The sequence below is a fragment of the Musa acuminata genome, chromosome BXJ2-11, assembly GCF_036884655.1.
Source record: "Musa acuminata AAA Group cultivar baxijiao chromosome BXJ2-11, Cavendish_Baxijiao_AAA, whole genome shotgun sequence".
NCBI classification, from domain to species: Eukaryota; Viridiplantae; Streptophyta; class Magnoliopsida; order Zingiberales; family Musaceae; genus Musa; species Musa acuminata.
The window spans coordinates 2,419,268-2,440,932 of record NC_088348.1 but is presented as its reverse complement, the minus strand read 5'-3'; the positions used below and the strand labels follow the sequence as shown (position 1 = coordinate 2,440,932).

The 21,665-nt window shown below is 44.1% G+C and overlaps 4 protein-coding genes and 1 long non-coding RNA gene across 6 annotated transcripts; all 5 read left to right on the top strand.

Moving 5' to 3' along the window:
* The first annotated feature begins 276 nt into the window (after positions 1–276).
* On the top strand, positions 277–2,131 carry LOC135627119 (protein DETOXIFICATION 49-like). Its single transcript, XM_065133086.1, has one exon. It carries the CDS (start codon positions 422–424, stop codon positions 2,027–2,029), a length of 1,608 nt encoding a protein of 535 aa, XP_064989158.1. The 5' UTR covers positions 277–421; the 3' UTR covers positions 2,030–2,131.
* Positions 2,132–5,817: 3,686 nt separating this feature from the next.
* On the top strand, positions 5,818–9,915 carry LOC135581232 (RING-H2 finger protein ATL67-like). 2 transcript variants are annotated; one of them, XM_065133276.1, is made up of 4 exons: positions 5,818–6,253; positions 6,329–7,230; positions 8,276–8,373; positions 8,653–9,915. In XM_065133276.1, exons 2-4 carry the CDS (start codon positions 7,069–7,071, stop codon positions 8,972–8,974), a joined length of 582 nt encoding a protein of 193 aa, XP_064989348.1. In that variant the 5' UTR covers positions 5,818–6,253; positions 6,329–7,068; the 3' UTR covers positions 8,975–9,915. The 2 variants fall into 2 exon arrangements, with proteins under 2 accessions (XP_064989348.1, XP_064989347.1); XM_065133275.1 differs by having other exon boundaries at positions 5,818–7,230.
* Positions 9,916–12,658: 2,743 nt separating this feature from the next.
* LOC103970294 (ethylene-responsive transcription factor ERF024-like) lies at positions 12,659–13,901 on the top strand. The gene has a single exon (XM_009384014.3). It carries the CDS (start codon positions 12,811–12,813, stop codon positions 13,477–13,479), a length of 669 nt encoding a protein of 222 aa, XP_009382289.2. The 5' UTR covers positions 12,659–12,810; the 3' UTR covers positions 13,480–13,901.
* A 2,571-nt stretch (positions 13,902–16,472) lies between these two features.
* Positions 16,473–18,442, top strand: LOC135627747 (uncharacterized). The gene is made up of 3 exons (XR_010492682.1): positions 16,473–16,717; positions 18,059–18,135; positions 18,272–18,442. It is a non-coding gene; the product is annotated as an uncharacterized LOC135627747 (long non-coding RNA).
* Positions 18,443–19,679: 1,237 nt separating this feature from the next.
* On the top strand, positions 19,680–21,330 carry LOC135627746 (dehydration-responsive element-binding protein 1G-like). The gene has a single exon (XM_065133975.1). It carries the CDS (start codon positions 19,794–19,796, stop codon positions 20,442–20,444), a length of 651 nt encoding a protein of 216 aa, XP_064990047.1. The 5' UTR covers positions 19,680–19,793; the 3' UTR covers positions 20,445–21,330.
* The last annotated feature ends 335 nt before the right edge of the window (positions 21,331–21,665 follow it).

The following is a 21,665-nucleotide window of genomic DNA, read 5'->3' as shown; positions in this document are numbered from 1 at the left end:
CGAGCAAACCTCGGTGAGGGGTGTAACGTGCTGGGGTTTATTACAGCAAGAGAAGAAAAGTCTGTCCAATAGTCAGCGGATATAATAGTTGCTCCCAACAAGTCAAATATTAGGATACAGAGATCGCCTGTTAAAGCAAAGGAAGCGAAGCAGCGTGCGCACACCATTACGGGGAAAAGGGTTTTAAAAGGAAGTCAAAGGGAATACCCTTCGCCTATATAAACTCCCACTGCTCACCCTCCTCTGTTCATTCTATGCTTCGAATTAGTGAGTTGGCAGTGCGTGCGGCCTCCCGTCTCACGACAAACATTTGACATAGAGCCTAACAAAGCCTTCCTACTCCCGCTTATTTTTAACCGGATATCCTCTCTTCTTCTTCTTCCTTCTTCTTGTTCTTGTTCTTTGTAACAAGAAGAACACCATGTGCAAGGCTGCGCCATGCCAATGCGACCACCACCACGATCCCCAGGGGCTCCTCACCGCCCCCTTCGTCGTGGTTGAGAAGCCGCCGGCCAAGATCCAATCGGAGGTGGCGCCGGCAGTACCCGTCGGGACGCGGAAGCCTCTCCGTTCGGCGTCCTTGGCGTTTGTAGAGTTATCTTCCACCCTGAGCCTCGCGCTGCCCATGGCCTTAACCGGTCTTCTTCTCTATTGTCGTTCCATGGTTTCCATGCTCTTCCTCGGCCGGCTCGGCGACCTCGCCCTCGCCGGTGGCTCCCTCGCCATCGGTTTCGCCAACATCACTGGCTACTCGGTCCTCTCTGGTCTGGCCATGGGCATGGAGCCCATCTGCGGCCAGGCCGTCGGTGCGCGCCGACACCACCTCGTCGGTCTCGCCCTCCACCGAACCGTTCTCCTTCTCCTCGCTGCCTCCGTCCCCATCGCCCTCCTCTGGTACTACATCCGCCCTCTGCTCCTCTTAGCCGGTCAACAACCGGCTCTTGCCGCCGCTGCAAGCTCTTACCTCCACGCCTGCCTTCCCGATCTCATCTTCCTGTCGTTTCTTCACCCTCTCCGCATTTACCTCAGGACCCAATCTATCACGCTCCCGTTGACTCTGTGTGCCGGGCTAGCCGTCGTCTTCCACCTTCCCATCAACTACCTCTTGGTCTCAGTTCTCCACCTTGGCGTCCGCGGCGTGGCCTTGGCCTCTGTTTGGTTTAACTTCAACGTCGTACTATTCCTTATCGTTTACATCTGCTTCTCCGGCATCCACCGCAGCACCGGTGGACTAAGCTTCAGTTCCGAGTGCTTCAAAGAATGGAGGTCGCTTCTGCATCTCGCCGTCCCAAGCTGCATCTCGGTGTGCTTGGAGTGGTGGTGGTACGAGATCGTGATCATTCTATGTGGCCTTCTCTTAAACCCGGAGGCCACTGTTGCTTCCATGGGCATCCTGATCCAGACCACCTCGCTCATCTACATCTTCCCATCGTCGCTGAGCTTTGGCGTATCGACTCGCGTCAGCAACGAGCTCGGCGCGAACAGCCCTGACCGTGCCCAACGAGCTGCCACCGTCGGACTGTCGTGTAGCTTCGTGCTCGGCCTCCTCGCCTTCGGGTTCGCTTTCTCGGTGCGCCACATGTGGGCGAGGATGTTCACCGGCGACCCAGCCATCTTCGAGCTCACCGCGTCGGTGTTACCGATCCTCGGCATGTGCGAGTTCGGAAACTGCCCGCAGACCACCGGGTGCGGGGTGCTGAGAGGAACCGCCCGGCCGAAGCTCGGCGCCAACATAAACTTGGGCTCATTCTACGTCGTGGGCATGCCGGTGGCCGTCGGACTCGCTTTCTGGACGCTACTGGACTTCAAGGGCCTCTGGCTCGGGCTGCTTTCGGCGCAGGCGACCTGCGTCGTGCTAATGCTGGTCGTCATCCAGAGAACCGATTGGGACTCCCAGGCCAAGCGGGCGCAGCAGCTCACCGGAGCAGCCATCGACGAGGCTGACAAAGAAGCATTGCCAAAGACCATCAATGCAACAGAAGGAGACGAGGCCGATACTTTGGTTGTCTGTGTAAAGATTGAGCAATGAGTTCCGCAAACTTGAAAAATCATCGCTTTCCTTTGCCCTTTTTTATTATTTCTCCGTTTGGTCTTTTTCTTTTTGTAATTAACAAAAAATAAAAAGGAAAGAAATCACGCATGAATTGTGTTATGACTTTGCGATTCTACAATCTCTCGTTCGTTTTCTGATGTCCACAAGTATTCAAGGAGAGCCGGCAGCCTCGACGACTCGGTCCACCGCCCTTCGTGGTTTGACTCATTGACCCGGTCAACCAATGGCTGGAATCTTCCTGGAGTTGTGGGTCCCAACGATCTGAATGGTTCATGGAACTTTCTGCTGTTTCATCTGATCCGGCTTCGAGTCGTTGTCGTGATTGATTTGACATTGAGTCGGGTGCAGACCCCGTCAACCATCTCTGCCATGTGACGTCGTAACCCACGAGGATATAAGACGATGGGCACAGTGGCTCTCTCTATCTTTCATTGCCTCCTCCTCGTTGATGCGTGGCTTCCATTAGGCTAATTAGTACTTGCCATGCAACAACGTTGACATCCATTCCTGATTTGTTTACGACCAACCGTACGAATAGGATCGAACTCGTCTTGCATTAGCAGTAACCTACACACCCTCGCAATGAAGATGGCATTCCAGACCTCCAAAGGGCAGGAGTTAGTGCGACAGCAGCCATCATGAAGCATCCAGTCAACCCGACTTAAATATAACGAAGACAAGTCAATCGTCTTGTCAATCGGATGCAAAGTCAACTCCTTCGAAACGAATTCTAAACCTTATTCCGTCGCGGAATCTCGAACGCGAGGTCACATCCATCGCTGAAGCGATTCGCGGCGTCTCCTTTTCGTAGTCACCAAATCTAATGTGCTCTTCCGGGACGTCATGATTCACACTTGCAACAAATACGCGGGCGAGCTCGTTGTAACGTAACAGATGACACCCCATCCGAATCAACCATGGAGAAGATGGATCGATGTCGACGAAGAAATGCTTCGATATAGATCCGACGGCGGGCGTTGACGTTCTCATGTCAAAGCCGATGCAGCGTGGTCAAAGGATCACTGCAATCCTTGTAACGAGCAGAAGTAGAAAGAAAGCATGTTGTTGCAGCGGCGACAGGCAAACTTCCCTGATATCCTCCGCTTGGCTCTCATTTCGGCAGCAGTCAACGCCCGGATTGCGCCGTAATCCCGTCGCCAAAGCCTCGTCTAAAGCAATCCATCTGCTTCCTATCAGGAAGAGCTTTGCTGCTAAAGAAATCTGGCTGTCATGCGTAGCTCCAACGAGCATTTAATTAAGAGCTTACCTGATCCTGACTGAATCAAATACGCAAGCAGTACATCGTCAACGGCAGCATGTACATGAATGAGAAGACGATAAATTGCACGAGGGAAGGTTAATCCAACTCCTGTGTCTCGATTGGAGTGGAATTCTAATCAAGACAAAGAGGGACTGGTCCACGGTGTCCTTAAGGGAGCATGAGCTGGACACTGAATTGGTGCCGCTGACATGCTTAGATTCCACACAGCTGAAGGGCGTTGACATTCAATTTTCAGAGCAATTTAAGAGCTGACTACCTGTCAGGCGTTTCAAAGCGTTCATTTCTTTCAACCTAATCATTCCATTGTCAACGAGAAGGAATAGAGACGATGAATCCAGCCTTGGAAAGTCAATGCTAGCAATTCGACGGAAGATATGCTTTCAGAATATTCTGCGTGGTGTAAGAAACACCCGTGCATACATACGAAACCAGATAAAATACTTAGCAAGAACAAGTTTAGCAGTCGTGTCATTCATTACAAGTAAAGAAGAAATCTTTTCATTTTACTTATATGTAGTTTGTAATCCTTGGCAGGCAAAGGCTTGAAGAATAGTTGCCCCATGAACCGGCCTTCGCAGCTCGACGACAAACAACCTCCTGACGTACAAGTTAGCTCCTCGTTTCATTGGACCTTTCGAAGTTCTATAAAGGATTGATCCAATCACCTATGAAGAAGTTCTAACGTGTTTCATGAGTCATTGCTCTAGAAGTACATTGTAGACTCCTCGCACATCTTATCATATCAACCACTTCAATTGCGAGAGGATGCTACTTATGTGGAACAATCAATATAAATTTTGAAACTAAATATGCATAATTTAAGGAGAAAGAGCATAACCTTCCTAAAGAGAGGATGATGTTATAAAATTGACCTCTTTATTTAATTAAAGGGATTGTACTAAGATTGTATTATCCACAATTGATTTATTTGTAGAGGCGGTGATGATTACATTAGAATATGGTGAAATTGACATCACGTATGTGGTGAAGGAGAGAGAGATCAAGAAGTCTTTGGGAGGGTTTCAGTAGAAGACAAAAGGACATCGACGAAAGGATCAAGATAGGCATTGTATTATTTCCTATAGTTAATTTTATTATCAGATCCATTTAGTCCCAGGTTGACATCACGTATAGGAACCAAGGATTTATAAGTCCGTCCGGTCTATCCTAACTTCAGGCTCCGAAAAGGTAAAATCGTGTGGGCTCGATCCTCATCATTTAAAACGGATAATTTCTCGCACACCCTACGAGCTACACCAAAACTATATGGCTATGAGCCATTGGCTCCCCTGCGAGGAATTGTTGACTGTTACCACATCAACGCTGCCTTGTAAGATAATAAGCTATTGTATAACCTAGATAATCTACCACATCAACTTCGACCTCGCCACGTCATCATCCAGTTGTGTCAGGTTACCGGTGACCATTGACACAACAGACTACGCTATAATGTACACAAAATCTGCCCAGCCCATCATCATTGCCACATCAGCATTGGCCACTGGCATATCAGCATTGACCACTGCCACATCAGCATAACCGCGACATAGTAGATTGCATGGCAATCTGCATAGAATTCGAGTGGATCACACTTGAGTGATCTCAGCCAAATCAGTGCAATTTTGCTGGATTAACTTGAACCCAGTTGACTCAAACTTGACTTGAACCCGACCTCATCCTAATTTGGTGTTAGGATGACAAGTGACTGTGTTGGTGTATTTGCTAATGATCACTCCAAATATCATAATAAATAGAAACATGATCATCCAAAGCTCAAATTTTTTTTGTAAATTTTTTTTGTTAATAAATTTGTTGTAAAGTATGAGTAAGTGTTTTACAATCAGATTTAAAGCCTCTTGATAATAATTAATAAGTCTAACTTTTTATAAAAACTAAAAGATAAATGCTTAACGGTGACTAATCTAGCTAAAATGCTTCATTATTTTTTTAATAAAAAAAAAGAATTAGGGGACCCAAAAATTTACGTTAGATATTTCTTCTCAATATGCTTTCAGAGTATTCCATATCCTCCTCTCTTGAACTTAAAAAAATTAGGAATAATAATTGCTTAAGACATGGAAGGAGTCGTTTGTGATGTCCAACTCGATTTCGACATCGATGTATTGATTCAAATTTTCAAAAGGCGTGTGATATCTATTTACCATCTTATTAAAAAGAAAAAAAAATAGAAAGAATTTAAGAGAGAGCTTAAAGAGGATTTTAAATGGAGCTTAAGAGCAAACTTCAACGATTACTTAATTAAAAGCGTAAAATGAGAGAGAGATATTTGAGGGGTATTTACATGATTTTTAGAATTTTTTTTCTGAAGCATCCTAAAACTAAATTTATTTTTTAAAATCCTTTCATATATTTTTAATTATAAAATAACCAAAATATTTTTAATTTTTTTTATAATCATTTATCTGACTGTTAGGATGGGTAAACTTGTAATTGGCCCCTCTGTCAACTAATTACTTCCTTCTTTGCTTTCGTTGGCACCGGTGGCATGTGAGGCCAGCGACCGGATCTCTTCTAGGACGCCACCCTCGCGCACCTCCGGCTGCGCTGCGGACGACAGACGACGACGGCGTTGGTGGACGGCGAGCTGCTGCGCCGCGAGGTGAGGGCGGAGGGGCAACCGCGGCCGGAGAAGCCCATGCTCGTCTACGCCGCCGTGTGGGACGCGAGTTACATCGACGCGGGGAGGTGGACGGGGGGCCTACGTCGGGTGCCCCCGTCCATCTTCGAGATACAAGGACGTGAGGGTGCCAATCGAGCGCGTCGTGGCGGAGGAGGAAGCAGAAGACGAATAATGATGACATCTTTGAGTTACTATCGCCTACTGCATCAAGAAAAGATCAGATCTGTGAAATGGAGTTGCGAGCGAATAATTCGTCTTCTTCCGTCTGCTTCTTAAGGTCAGTCGAGAATGTGATAATTGTTGTGATCTTGATGTCACCCTTTGCTATTGTTCTGTTCCCTGCTATGTGTAGCAAGCAAAAGATCGGTGTGAGGGAATCAGCAAGGAGCACAAGTCGTTCGATGAAATGCCTCTTCGATGTGGTTCCATGTGTGGTCATACCATGGCAATGGCAATCGCGTACTCAGCCAATTCCATCTGTCTCCCCAAAACGTGCCATCTACCACTGCATCGTCTCTATAAAACTGGCCAAACATGATTGTGGCATCCCATCGTGGCAAGGCAGGTTTGACGATTCGCGGGAGGGCAAAATGGCCCTATCCGAACCTTTTTCGTGGGATCGATCTCCTCGCCTTTTCTGTTCAAGCACATATCCTCCCATGTATCACAAGTCTACTCCTGTGTGTGGCCACGCCAACAGCGACCCCTCTGGGGCGACACTCGTACCATGGGCCCCATGCAATGTCGCCAGATCTACAGTGGCTTCAATCACGACGCACTACCAACGGTCCTCGTTTTCTGGGCCCACCGGTGGGTGCTATCGGCCGCAAGCATGGGTGAGGGGGGAATGACACGGTACGAGGCAAAGCCCCCACGTTTTCTCTCCCGTCTCTGTCGTCGCTGTTTTCCTTCTTTTGGCATCCCCGAAGCTAACCCTCGAGCCCGAGATGCGAGCTTTTGATCGCATCCCAAGCGTGTCTTCGCCGTGGTGGCGGCGGCTGCGGTGGTGGAGAAAGGACTGTGAGCAGAGCGGAGGTAGAGGGTCTCGGCTACACCGGTAGAGAGGTGGCGGGAGTGGAGGAGGACGAATCGATGTTGGGGTCGGGGTTGAACCTGGTGACCACGGTGATCGGGTTCGGGATGAGTGCCACCTTCATCGTGTTCGTGTGTACCCGCCTCCTCTGCGGCTGCATCGGCTCCACCGACTCCCGCGCCACCCCGTTGGACCTCGAGCTCCGCTCCGAGGTTTACCAGGTGAGGCGCTCCTCGCCGGAGTAAAAGGCTCTTCTCCAACATTGAAATGGCGGGTGAAAAGATCTCATATTTGGTAGTGCTAGCAGCTTAGTTTTGTCAGTAGTCGCTTCCTGTAGCGAAGCAAGATAAAGGAACAAAAGCATAAATAATACACAGGACGAGTGAACATTAGCTTTTTGACATATGCTATCTAAGAAGAAGATTTCGATAATAGATTCACATGAAGGTCGATTTCCTCATAGCTGTAGAGATGGGTGATTTTGATACTTGATTCACAATAAGTAGTTTGGCCGAATTGTGCATTTGAAGTAACAATTTGTATTTTAGTCTTGGGGAACAATTTCACCGGAGAGAAATAGGAGGGCAACAAAAAAACACAAACAAAATTGTGTTATTTTCAATTATATTATTATTGTTTTTATATATCACACCATTTCATTAGATACATTGCTGAAACTTGTGGCTTCCTTGCTCTTGCAACTTTTGCAATTATGTTTTTTAATGCAAAAATTGAGGGTTTTACTTATGTCATTTAATGTGACAATTTTGCATCTGCAAAGTAGGAGAGCTTTTGCCATTACCTAATCTTGGATTTCCTGTTGGTGATTGAGGTCAACACTATATCATGTAATCGGGAAGTTAGTTCTGCCAAATTTTCTTTATTCTTCATGCCACAGATATTTATAAACTAAAACTTTATTTTCTTTCTAGTTACTTTCTCGGGAGACTGCAGCACTTAAAGATAGGATAAATGTCAAACTAGTTCTTAAGATATCAACTAAAATTTACACTCGCTTTAACATTTATGCAAAGAAGAAAAAAGAAGATGGCACTGGCTACTAATAAAACTGAAAAATGGTGGGTTTTTTTTCTTCTATTGGTGCAACTCGATTTGCATCCACTTTTGAAATTAAGGATGAAATCAAGGACGATTTGCATCCGCTTTTTTTTTTTTCTATTGTGAAAATAACTCGATTTTCTTTATCATGTCCGTTGACTTAGTTATTTTCACAATATAACCATCGAGACACTAATATGCCAACAGTCAGAGCACACAATCAGTGGCTTGGAGCCTGTTCTTGTTGCTGCTATTCCTACAATGAAGTACAAGTGTGAAGCTTTTTCTTCCGGAGAAGATGCCCAGTAAGTCTCTTAGCAAATGTTGGTTCCCTTTATTTAGATTTCTCGATCTGCCTTAACATACTACTTTAACACGTAACTAATCTTTTCATGCTTAGGCCTGTGTTTTGCTGTCTTCGTTATGAAACAAGTTGGTCAACCCTTCTTACATTTCTCGTAACATAAAGAATTGCAGGATTAGTCGAGAATATTTTACTTTATCGATTCTTGTCTATTCTCCTCTCAAGGAGGAAGAGTGAAAAGTTGTGCCAACACCTTGATACCGTTTTGCTTTTCCATCAGGTGCTCAATTTGCTTAGGTGAATACAAGGAGAAAGAGGTTCTGCGTGTCATGCCATCTTGTCATCATAACTTCCATCTAGTTTGTATAGATGTCTGGCTGCAGAAACAAACTACTTGTCCAATTTGTCGATTGCCACTAAATGAGTCTCTTGAGGCAAACTATGCTGCATCCTCCTTACATGAAGACCAAACCGAGGGCAACCATGAGGTTTCTGGTGATCAGTACAACCGATGGTCACTTCCCAGCGGACAACGTTTAGAACGCATTGAGAATTACGATGAGATCCATCAATCTGAATCCATGGCAATTGAAGTTCCATAGAGGACTGAGCACCTAGGACATGGTCGTGATGGGAATCAAGGCTCACATATGTGAATCCCAGTGTTTGTTCATCGAAATTTTTTTCATTTCAGCAGATTTTTTCATCTACAGAGACAGCAGATGCCATCTTTATGGTTAATGTGACCTGTGGCCGAATCCATTTGTGAGATAAAATATGTTGAGGTTCTGCTGAAATCCTAAGCAGAATAAATTTATTGTGGTCATCAGGTACACTCGTTCTTTTCATGGGAAGGTGGAAATTACAAAATGCTGATGAGCAACTGTGCAGTCCGCAAAGGGTTTGAGTTAATGTTATGTATACATTACTTTGAAATTGTTTACAGTCATTCCTTTGTTTTATATCTTTGTTTTTTCAGTGTTCTAATGCTTATCTGAAGAACCAATTTAGGTGGTCCAAATTCTTGGTGCGTTCAGCTGCATCCGTTAGACGAAGATTGGAGGCATCGTGGAAGAACTTCATTTCTTCAAGTGTTCAGTTGTTGATGAACCATGTCGTTCAGGAAGAGTGATCGATGCATTATCGCACGAGATAACAATTACTTATGCCTGTTGGTGAGTAATGAGTCTCATATCAGACATTCTGAATGTTTCCACAGGTACTTACAGATGTCCTTTTGTTGGAATGCCAATGATGTATCCCACCCAATCAATTCATGTTCCTATGCGTTGAAGCATGTGGTTCTTTTATTATAATGGAATCTATCGAAGTTGGCCTTCCAGATGAACACAGCTGACATGATGTACAGTACTTCACAAACAAGCTTTTGTTATCATCATTGTTTAACCAGTACTACAGGAAGAAAGCTTGCAGAAATGCATAGATCTGGAAAATTTAGTAAGGGCTTATGATGACAAAGTTGTTATATCATATTTTCCAATACAAATTGTTTTGTATTTGTACATCACCACATGAATTTTCATATTATTGTGCATTTTTATTTTAACATCCAGGTTTGGTCTACCTCATATTATTGAGTTTTTTTAAGAAAAATAAAAATATAATCCATTAAATCTTGTAGGTTAAGAACACTGTTTTGGAGAAATCTATAGAAAAGCCTATTATTCTAGATTGTGCTCAAAATTGAGTTATTGGTTAACTCATGTGCAACCCAATTGAGATATCCACAAATATAATTAAACATGACAACACTGATAGTAAACCCCACTAATTATAATTCACCGCAATTTGTTGATTATAATTATAATGATAGAAAAACATGTCCCATTCCTTTAACCATGCACTCATATATCAATTATAAAAAACAACTCGTAGGAAACAAAATTTTCATCTTAGAAGCAACAAAATTCGATTGAAATATTATGAAAAATGACTCGTTGTTTTTTATTTTTAAAAAATAAATTTAAAAGAATAACTAAGTTGCCACATCACCCTTCGACCATCTTCGTTGGTGTAATCTCTCTGTTTTTCATCGGACAATACTGGTAAATTAGAAATATAATGACAAAATTAGTTGAATATAATATATATTTATACGTGTTAGAAGAGATGATTTTTCTCAACTGTTCAACGAGATTTTCTTGTGCAGTTAGAAAAATCTTATTTGTTACATAGGTTTGCAAGATTGAACTTCTGTTCACGATGTCGATCTTTGACCGATGCAATGAAAATAGTTTGTGAGCGAGAGGTTTCGTGAATGAGTCTGTTAGTTGATCAATCGTATGTACAAAGGAAACACATAGTTGATGTCCGACAACTTGATTTCGCATGAAGTGGAAGTGGATAACAATGTATTTCATGTGTGAGTAGAACACTGGATTGACGTATAAGTAGATAGTTATAATAATATTATAATATATTGTAGGAGTATAAATGAAGTAAATTTGTGGCTCAATTGATTTTAATTTCAATTGTAAACCATATTGACAAATCGTTCGTGTATTAACTTTTATTTCAATCTAATGAAAACGAAAAAGAGGAAAGTATTATTATTAATTATTACTTACGAGATGAGCAGAAGGAATTAACTTTGATACAATGATAAATTAAAATATAACGATAAAATATATTTAAATTAGTTAAATATAATATTTATTTATACATGTAAAAATTAGAAAATTTTGAAAATCTTATCTGCTATCAAAACGATCGGGGGAAAGGGATCGATCGGAAGCGCTCATCTCCGTTCGTGCGGGGGGACGAAGGGAGACTCCTTTTTAGTGTCCTGCATGACGTGACTATGTGAGGTTCCCGGCTGCCTCTCCATGCGCAAAGCAAAGCGTGGGAGCGCAGATGACGGTGAGCCAGGCTAGTGCGAGCCGAGCAGCCGTCGCTGTAACCACTGTTCGGCCGCCTGCGTCTCACCTGGAAACCGGGTGGTAACTCGCAAGCAGCCACCTCAAGATCAGCGGCGCATCCGATGTGGAGATCCGCGAGTCTCATCTTACCAACCCGCATCATCCCCTACAGTTGGTACCGATGTGCAGTTCTGGAACTAACAAAAATTCCATTCCCATTCTCGTTATGAACTCCTGTTATTATTATTATTATTATTATTATTATTATTATTATTATTATTATTATTATTATTATTATTATTATTATTATGGATTAAGTGATCTGAAATATCTCTCTCTCTCTCTGGTATTATTGACCGCGCCGTGTCTCAATTGTCCTACTGCTGTGTCTGAGGAACGCGCTGGAGACAGCTCAAATGGGAAGCACGTTAAGATCAGACCTCACATCGAGGTGATCAATCTGACCATTGGAAGTTGACGGTACCCGTCGACAACCAACGGCCATTTAACTATAGTCATTAATATATATATATATATATATATATATATATATATATATATATATATATAATAATAATAATAATCATAATCAAAATATAAAAATAATTATTTATTGAAATAATAGGCCATCTATAATAGTCAAGATAACTAATTAAAAAATAAAAACATAATATTTTTCTAATTAAAAATAATAGAGGATTAAATTCAAAACTTCTGACTCCGATTGTGACCCCACCCCAATCATGAAAGAAACTCCGGCCCTCCTTCCTAAATCAAAATAAATACCAAATTAAATATAATAATTTAACATTCCAGCTGACACATCCAACGATTTCCTTATGCAGAAATGTTTCCACCGATACCGAAGCGAGAGACATTCCTTTCTCATAATATTATTATCATAAGCCTCCAAAAGCAATGTTGTTGCTTATCCACGCCGAGAATTATAAATCCCAGCGGTTTCTTTCATGGCCAATCCGAGCCTCACGATCTCAAGGCCGTAGTAGCGAGCGAGCCCACTCCCTGCTTCAAACCATGGACGAGTTAGTCAACCTGAGATCCTTCATATCCACTTCCGTCGACGCTGACCGCACCATCACCTGTGTTTTAACTCCACCCTCTCCTCCTCCACTTGCCGTATCCTATCATCACATTAATTAACTACCGCATAACAGTAAGACCGCGGACAAAAGTGTTCCACGTCCCCATCCTCCCACATGGAAACTTTGTGTGCTCCCCGAGCAACAGCTCATCGCAAGCGGGCGCCCCCAAAGCCGAGTCCCGTCCCATAGCCATAGCCACGGCCACAGCCACAGCCAGCTCTTCTTCACTTCACTGAAACACTCACTCCCCGCGAAATCCCCACGCTTGCACTCCTCTCTTCACCTTTAAATGCTCTCTCCATTCTAATCTTCACCTCCCCCCCCCAATCCCTCTCCGTTCTTCCCTTTTTTTTGCCCCTTCTGGTCCAGCAGACAGCAAACAAACTACTAGTGCTTCTTTTCAACGTATCCATGTGAACCATCATCGGCTTTAACTGCTTCTTCCCTTCGTCTGATATGGCGGACCAACCTTCGCACGTGCATCATTATCGCCACGTGAGATATTCGCACGTGGGAAGCAGCGGCCGACCCGGCTCGCGGCCCCCACCGCCTCGGGACCTGATACAGTCGTGTCCTTATGGCCACGGAGGGAGTTCCACAGGCCCGCCCATGGGAACCGGCGGAGAGGTCGCGCCGCGGCGCTCCAGCTACCGCGGCATCAGGCAGCGGAGCGGTAAGTGGGTGTCGGAGATTCGGGAGCCGGGGAAGGCCAGCCGCATATGGCTGGGCACGTACGCCACCGCGGAGATGGCGGCCGTGGCCTACGACGTAGCCGCCCACGCGCTGCGCGGCGCCGACGCGGTGCTCAACTTCCCCGACGAGATCGCGACGCGTCCCGTACCGGCGTCGGGCTCCCCAACCGCCATCCGCTCGGCCGCCGCCGAGGCGGCCACCGCCCTACTGCTGCGGGGCACCGGAATCGCCGCCGCCGACGACGACGACGATGCCGTCCCGCAGCGGCCGTCGGAAGGGCAGTACATCGACGAGGATGAAATCTTCGACATGCCGCAACTGCTGGTGAACATGGCGGAGGGGATGCTTATGAGCCCGCCGAGGCTGAGCCCGAGCGGACCCGATGACCTGCCGGAGGTGTACGAAGGCGAGTGGAGGTGGAGCTATCCGTGAGCATTTCGTCGAACACCTCGTTTCGAATTAGAGTGCTAGAATTATGTCAGCTACGGATCGATCTCTGTGAGATGTTCGCATTGCATTGCTATGGTATATATATATATATATATATATATATTAATGTATGTATGTGTATGTTTAATATAAGTATCTCGGACTTGCTGAGTCCGCTAATGATGGAATTAGCGACGCAGTTAACCATGGCATTACTTGTAATGCGCGTGATTAACTAACGTCAGAAAGGTTTAGCTTCCATCCTTAATTAGGATTATATGGCGGCCAGTGATATGAATTAAGCTAAAGACATTGAAAGATAAATAATGACAAGTGATTCGACAGACTTGCTAAGAAGGATTCCTTCTCTTTCTTTGTCTCAAAGTTAGAACTAATAATAGACTTTTTGCCACTTAACTCATTTAATATTTGTTTTCCCCCTCTCCTTTTCGATTCAAGATGTGATGGAAGAGAAACCAAATAGGAAATGTTTTATGTCAACGACCCATAACAAGTACAGTTGGTAATGGTGAACAATAGTGGATACTTTTGGAGATCATCATTACGAACTGATCCTGAGATGGATCTCTATGCTCCCTCCTTGAATGCAAAGAACTTAATTATGATCTCAAATGCAAAGAACATAATTATAATGCACCGTTTGATGATAATGTTTTTGTGATCAGATAAATGAATCTGACCAGAAAAGAAAGCTTCAATTTATTTCCGAAAGACTCCTTTTTTGTCCTTCGCCCCCCTCCCTCTGTGATTAGGAGAAGGAGGCCTATCGGAAGACAGTCAAACCTATTCAATGATTCAGTCCGTGGCGATCTCACAGAGCTCACAAATAGCAGTCATATGTCTCAAGATATCAACGTGAGACGCAAAGAGCACTACCCATTTTGCCAGGTAGCAATCATGAATATTGCACGAATCATTATGCTCATTAAAAGTCGAACATGTGATCCCTTTATTATTATTATTGAGTTACTTTCCAGTTTCTTAAACTTGGTTGGTAAAAGACTATTATCACAAGTCCTAATTTAAACATAAGACATAACTGAATATTATATATTATAATACACACATATATACATATATATATAAATATAAAAGCTTAAAATCGTCCTAATGTTATTGTTCGATCACATTCTATTCCATGACAACTTTGCAGTGAGAGAATCACAGAAAATATATGAGAAAGATACAGAGTTTGTGCCTTCTTGATCAGATGAACTTAGTTTCTCATCCATATAAAGAGGTGAGGTGATGCATTTATGCTAATCTTATCCACGTCTCATTGCAATGCATCCAACCATAAGCGACAAATTTGTGGGTCCAAAGCACAAAGCCATTGTTTACACATCGATGTAATCGATCCGACTCGCCAACCACACTGCTCATCTCATGACTAATTTCTCTGAGGTATCTTTAATCGTCGATCAACGAAAGTTTCATGCAGCAAAAGGTCACAGTTAATCGATCAATAAAACTTAAAGATATGATGCCGAAACCGATGATACCTCGATCATTATCATCATTAAGTATAAGAAGCAAACCATGATAAAGAGAAGTGTGTTTATAATTCGCTTCCTATCATTAGGTTTATGGCCAACGATGATGTTGTTTTCACCACTAACAATTTCCTCATTAGCAATCCACAAAGCATCGATCTTCTCTAAATTAACCATCCGATATTTCATAGATGGGATGGATGAGATGCATTCATGCAGGTGGAGGAGGAACGAAAGCATTTTGCGAGTGCTCAACGCCAGCATTTGATGGGTGGCGATGTGAGGGTGGAAAGCTACAGTTGGTGGTAGAAGAGGCAGTAATGAAATATATATATATATATATATATGTTGCATGCAGGCATTTAATCTGTTCTTCCTCATAGTCAACTTCCATTCTCTTAGTCCTTATTGTAGCTTGTGCGACGATGGATACATACACGTAGAACTGCCTTTGGAACATTCGTCGCCGTAAGCTACAGATAGAGACGTTCCATCGATGAGGATTCATCCTTAAACAAAGAGGGTGTACGTGTACGAAGCAGCCGCTCCAACGATCTCCCTTAGATTTGGTGTGGGCCAAGAAACCAAATCTGATGGCAACGCCTACTCCGACGAATAAAACGTGCATGCTCGAGAAGAAGGCTGCAGGTTCCGCGAAGCAGAGCGGAGGCGGAAGGATGTGGTGGCGAAGAATCCACTTCGTGGAGGAGGGAGGTGGTGGGGCAGATGAAACCCCCCATGAGGGGATCCATACGCTACAGTCGTTGGGCGTCGGCGCCGCAATGCACCAACTAAAAGCAGCAGTTGTTGGTGGGCTGGTCGGGCATGGAAAAGGAAGACGCTGCTCTTCACTCGTACGTTTGAATAAATGCTTCGGCGAATTGGCCGTGGCCGTCGACGCCGGTCCCACCACCATGTCTTCTCCTCTCTCTCTCTCTGTACACCGCCAAGCTTTCTCTACAGGCCGCGGTCAATGTTAGCCCCACCTCTCCCCTACATGCCACGGTCAACAGTAGCCCCACCTGAGACTTACTGATCCCTCTCTTCAATGCGCGCCTCTACAGACAACAACCATGCACACCCATACCGAGATTTCTCCCACGTTTGATTTCATGATCATCATAACTCTTGGAAGATTTAACGAACGGACCTGATGGGGCATTTCTAAGGGACCGCTATCCAACAGGTCATGAGTTCGAGTCGCAGTAATAGTGAAGACCGCATTGTTCTTTTTTCTTTCTCACGAGAGCTATTCAGACAAACTTTAAAGATATTTGGGATTAAAATGAATTATTTTTTCATGAAATATTTTGATAAAGCATAACAACCTCAACTACAATCCTAACAGATCAAAACTAACATGTTAACTAACTTGATGATGTAGAAAGATCTCTGAGGCTGTGATCATCATACTAACTTTTGTTTCAGCATGTTATTTCGGATAAATAATTGGAATTGAATCGGTGTTTCATCATACAAAGATGGGCTCTTATAAATCTGATCATAATCCAGCCCGTAAAGCTTCACTCGATTAAGCTCTACCATCTTCTTGTTAGTCTCCAAGGCCAAACAAACCGAGGGTATCGGTATCTCAATCCTCCTCCCCGTAAGGATTCTAACCGCCGGGGGACAGAAGAATCGGGCGATCGACGATGGTCGTCGTCTCCCGCCCGTCGCGTGCCTTTTGATAGTCGAGCGACGGCGTGGCGAGCAAGGGTCACCCGCAGGTGCTTCTTTGCGCTTCCCCTCCCTCCTTTTCCATCTTCGCCCTCCTTCCGATTTCTGGGTTTGATCCCGCGAACTAGGGTTTCCACATTAGGGTTTTTGGATAACGATGCTACTGGTTTGCGCAAGCTGGCCCAATTGGCAAGTGTCAAGCCTATTTGGTTTGCACATTGTTGAGATTGACGATATGACTCATGATTGTTGCTTAATGTTTGGTGAGCATTAATATAAGGTCTGATTTATCATGCATTTGTCTTTTATTAGTCGAGGAAGGAAAGCTTGAAAAAAGAAATTGAGCTTTAAATTTTTATCTTAGAGTAATAATTGCACTCACTTTCTATTGTATTATTGAGGATGAGGGAATCGAGGAGGCTACCAATATATTGTGATCACAAGTAATTTGAATAACCAGGATATATAAATTAAACCGAATTATGTTTTATGTTTGGACCAATAAAGCATCAAAAGCAGGGAATCGACCCTTGGTGTGTCATGCCTTCCTTCTGTCCTACTGAAAACACACTGGTTATTATAAGAATCTGTTCAGGAGAAGAGAATTAAAGCTTGGGGGCAAGAAGAGGGAATCTTGTTTCTATATTTTGTAGTGAAACCATAGGAATAATGTCAATTTTAAAAACAGGATAATAGCTACCTTACTTCAGATCTTGATGAGCCTCTGTTTAATCTCCCTTTGTAATGTACTTGGTGAAAGCCCTAAGTTATGAATCATTTTTCTTCAACTAGGCGAGCTAGTAATCATTTAGATATGTAAATTAAAATGACTCTTGTCTTTTTTTCTTTCTTGATTTGCATATGCTTTAACCATTATGATCATTGTCTGTTACACTTCTTTTGGTGCTCTTCAAGATTATTTTATTTGTATGATAATTTATATATTTAAATAGTGTTGAGCAGCTTGTTGGATATACTGTGTCGTTTGCTCTGTAGTAGATCAAGCAGTCATTCATATTAGAATAGGGTTAGTATTTTATGATCTTTATGAACTTCATCAATAGGTAAGTGTGTGGAATTGTGAGTTCTTATATGTTTTGTACAGGTCTATTTTGTGGAGAATTAACTGGCCATTATTTCAGCAGGTTTTTGTTATTCTAAAGTGGCAAAAAGTGGTTGAATTATTAATTTTCCTTTGTAATTTATTACTGAAGTAGTGTTATGGATAATCTTTAGCCCAGAATTTTTGATGATCTGATTGAGCCCAGGAAGCAGCATGAGTCCAGATGTTTTTTCGTTTATGGAAGATTTGCTTAACTAGTTGAATTGAGTTGTGTATGGACTCATTTAAGTTTGAATTTAGTATTGAAAAGCCCAAACTTGTTGTGCAGTTCATGTCTATGTCCCAAAAGATAAAAAGGGTCAAAAATCTTCATCAAGAATATGGAGTGGAAAAGATGCAGATTATGTTAGTGTAAATGCCTTCTCTTTATGTTTTGATTTTGTTTATCATTTATCAATTTTCTATGGACCTATTTTCCAGTTAATTGCTCATTCTTCATTTCAGCAATTCTTAATTTATTTTGTGTTTTGTTCTCTTGCAGGATGTTAAAATTTTGAATAAACTTTATGGAAAAGCATGTGTAAATAAGTTTTTTTTTTTTTTTCTAAGTGATAAGGGACCATGCGGTTGATCGGCCTCCATTGGTGTAACTTTGTAGACTCGTAAATAATTGTCTGTTTTGAGCAAAAGGCATATTCGTACAATTTTATTCTTTCGAAGTATATGAACTTCAAAAGACGTCTTTGATAAGGGAGATCTAAGGGACTTATGAGTTCTTAGTTCCATACTCCTTAATTAATGTGAGACTTAATAGTTTTATCACTAAGATAAGTAGGATTTGATTACATACAACATTTAAGTAGCATGTGCGTAAGTTAAGTTATTGATATGATCATCAAACTAATATTTTTAGGTAAATTTTTTTATTTTTAAATTTTATCTTCTTTAGAACGAGTTCTTAATTTTAACATTATATGACTATGTTGTATGATCTTAACCAGTTCTCTTTTGACTAGTTCTTAAAACTCGCATGTGCGTGTGCGCACGTGTGATGGGATTGCGTTTGGAGTTTCGACAAGCCACGAAAGGTGGGCTTATGGAGCAGGCACCGTCGTTCCAAACAAGCTTAATGACCGGCTCGATATGCGTGGCTCAGCTCGTAACGTGAATCTTGAAGTACGTACCCGCTCCTGTTCTATGCGCTGAGTCTGGGCCGCGTGGCTCTCACACCACGTGACAGATCCCGGCTTGTTTGCGCAGGTAAAATATCTAGTTGCCACCTCATTTTTTCGTCGTCACACGGCTGGATCATAAGCGTGTCGAAGAGATTCGTGCACTCTCGTGGGCCGGCGCCTCTCTCCTGCGAGAGCGGCTACGATTGGCCACCTGATGATGCACTCGAATAAAAAGGATGACGGAACGTGCCAGTTTCCTTTATGCATTGAGGGCCTGTGATGGGGAACGTACCGCTAATCCTTCGGCTTTAGATAAGGCTGAACCGGGGACCGGTTTCTGGTTTTGTACTGCGGATGAGCACCGACCCGCATCTGATTCTAAGAAATCCACCGGTAATCCTACCACCATAATTTACCCCCCAATTTGAACAGGTGAAGGTCAATTTTGGTTCAATCTTTTCATGCAGAACGGTCAGAAAAGAATGTTCGGATGACCCAAAATTAGGTTTTCTGTGCCTTTGGTTTTCACAGAGCAAACGGAGACTGAGGACGCAGCCAATTTAGTCATATTGGAAAAAAAGAGTAGAGGGAGGAGAGTCCAGAACAAACTCAAAGGAGAAGACCCGGTCTGACTCCAGCTGGGTCCTCCCCATCCCATTTGTACTCTCTCTCGCCCAACCTGGCGTTCCGTGTGCCGTGTTCGACAGCGACCCCTTCCCGCCACCCCCCCACCCCCCCACCCCCAAGCCATTTATACCACCCCTCCTTCCAACGCCTTTCCCACTCGTCGGTCAAACACATCACTGACCCTGTCCAGGCTCGCCACCACACGTACCACAGCACCCACATCAGCAGCAGCAGACAGAAGAAGAAGACAGCCGACTGGGCATGCAGAACTTTAGCAGCGACTCGACGAATTCGCCGTTGGCCCGGAGTTCGGCGGCGTCGGACGAGGATATGTCGTACGCGACGGTGTCGTCGGCGCCGCCCAAGCGGCGAGCCGGGCGCACCAAGTTCCGGGAGACGCGGCACCCCGTGTACAAGGGCGTCCGGCGGCGCAACGGGGACAAGTGGGTGTGCGAGGTCCGGGAGCCCAACAAGAAGTCGAGGATCTGGCTGGGCACCTTCCCCACTGCCGAGATGGCCGCCCGCGCTCACGACGTGGCCGCCATGGCCCTGCGCGGCCGCTCCGCCTGCCTCAACTTCGCCGACTCCCCGTTGCGGCTCCCCGTGCCGGAGTCGTCCAGTCCCGCCGACATCCGCAGGGCGGCGGCCCGCGCGGCCGAGGCCTTCCTGCCGCACCCTGACCCGGACGATCCCGAGCCAATGCAGGACCAGAATACAACGTCGTGCGAGACCGCGGGGACGTCGGCGGCAGCCTGTGATCCATTCCTCGTGGAAGACGGTCTCAACTTCGGAATGCAAGGGTACCTGGACATGGCGGAGGGGTTGTTGATCGATCCGCCACCGCCGCTGCCGACGAACGATGACGACGACGAGAGCGACGGCAACGTGTCTCTGTGGAGCTATTCCATCTGAGACCGGAGGGAAGCATCCTGTACAGCATAGGCAAAAATTGCTGCTTTGCCGGAATTGGTGGCCAATTCACTGCCTCATGTACGTTAGGAAAACAACTACATAAACAAAATAGAATCAACATATACCAAAGAAGTCTTTCAAATAAAAGAGGGAGGGAAACAGGGCCAGAGTTGAGTAGAGTTGTCAAGAAGCAATATATGGTCAGAGCTGTCTTGGGGGATTCATTAGAAGTGAAATATTATTATGGCTTCTTGCTGAAAAGAAGCAAATCCTACTTCTAGATTCTTTGGCAATAAGGGATGCAGAAACTACTGGTAGTGTCTATTGAGATAACGTTTGAGGAAAAGTAGGTGAGATGGCAGCGCTTCATTGGCGAGGAAAGCGGCCCCACGATCACGCTTTAAAACGACCCACCATCAAGCGCGGGATTCGTACTGTAGAATGAGCCCTCATTTAGACAATATCCTTATCTCAACAAAGATTCTGGAATGTCCATGTCGGCTGCTTCCGCAGATATGGTCTGAGAGGTCTCACTTATTCAAGGAAGGTTGGCACGAGAGGGTTCCTCGGAAGGTTCTTCGGCGGAATCTTTTGGGTACGGAACAATCCACTGACGCGGCTTCTGGGTTTTCATGGGTCCCGCGGAAATGAGATACATTGAACTCGACCTGTGGAAACCTTCCAAGGAGCCCGTGGTGCGAAAACTCCAGTTTGGATTGGTTTTCCTGACCTACTCTAGAGGAAGCGCTGTCCATTTACGTGTCTCGATGCCACGTGGGATATAAGTATCTAGAAAAACCAGAAATGCTTTGTAACACGACAAAATGTCACGCGTCACGTGCCTCACACTCGAGCCCCGTTGCTCCCAGATCTCTCGGGCCCCAAAATCATCGATGTGTGTTCCCAATCAACCGTTGGAAAATTTATTTGCTGATTAATGCGATGAATATATATATATATATATGTATAAAGGAAAATTTATTGAGAAATGAATGTTCGAATGATTCACATTAAATTACGAGTAACAATATATGTTCATCTTAATTTTTATTGGGGAAAAAATATGCAACATATGTCGTATATTCAAAGTTGATTATCGTGAACCACATAATTTAGAAGAAAAAACAGTAACTTATTTGAAGAATAAGACACAGCACGAGAGGTCGAAATTGCTCGCGTATCTATTAGTATTATTTTGTTAAACACGTGTATTACACGTGA

What these genes read in the sequence shown, in the direction of transcription:
- LOC135627119 (XM_065133086.1), top strand. Translation starts at nt 422, where the DNA reads ATGTGCAAGGCTGCGCCATGCCAATGCGACCACCACCACGATCCCCAG.
- LOC135581232 (XM_065133276.1), top strand. Translation starts at nt 7,069, where the DNA reads ATGTTGGGGTCGGGGTTGAACCTGGTGACCACGGTGATCGGGTTCGGG. An exon ending in TCCGCTCCGAGGTTTACCAG is followed by an intron (nt 7,231 to 8,275) that starts GTGAGGCGCTCC and finishes ATATGCCAACAG; the next exon opens with TCAGAGCACACAATCAGTGG. An exon ending in TCTTCCGGAGAAGATGCCCA is followed by an intron (nt 8,374 to 8,652) that starts GTAAGTCTCTTA and finishes CTTTTCCATCAG; the next exon opens with GTGCTCAATTTGCTTAGGTG.
- LOC103970294 (XM_009384014.3), top strand. Translation starts at nt 12,811, where the DNA reads ATGGCGGACCAACCTTCGCACGTGCATCATTATCGCCACGTGAGATAT.
- LOC135627746 (XM_065133975.1), top strand. Translation starts at nt 19,794, where the DNA reads ATGCAGAACTTTAGCAGCGACTCGACGAATTCGCCGTTGGCCCGGAGT.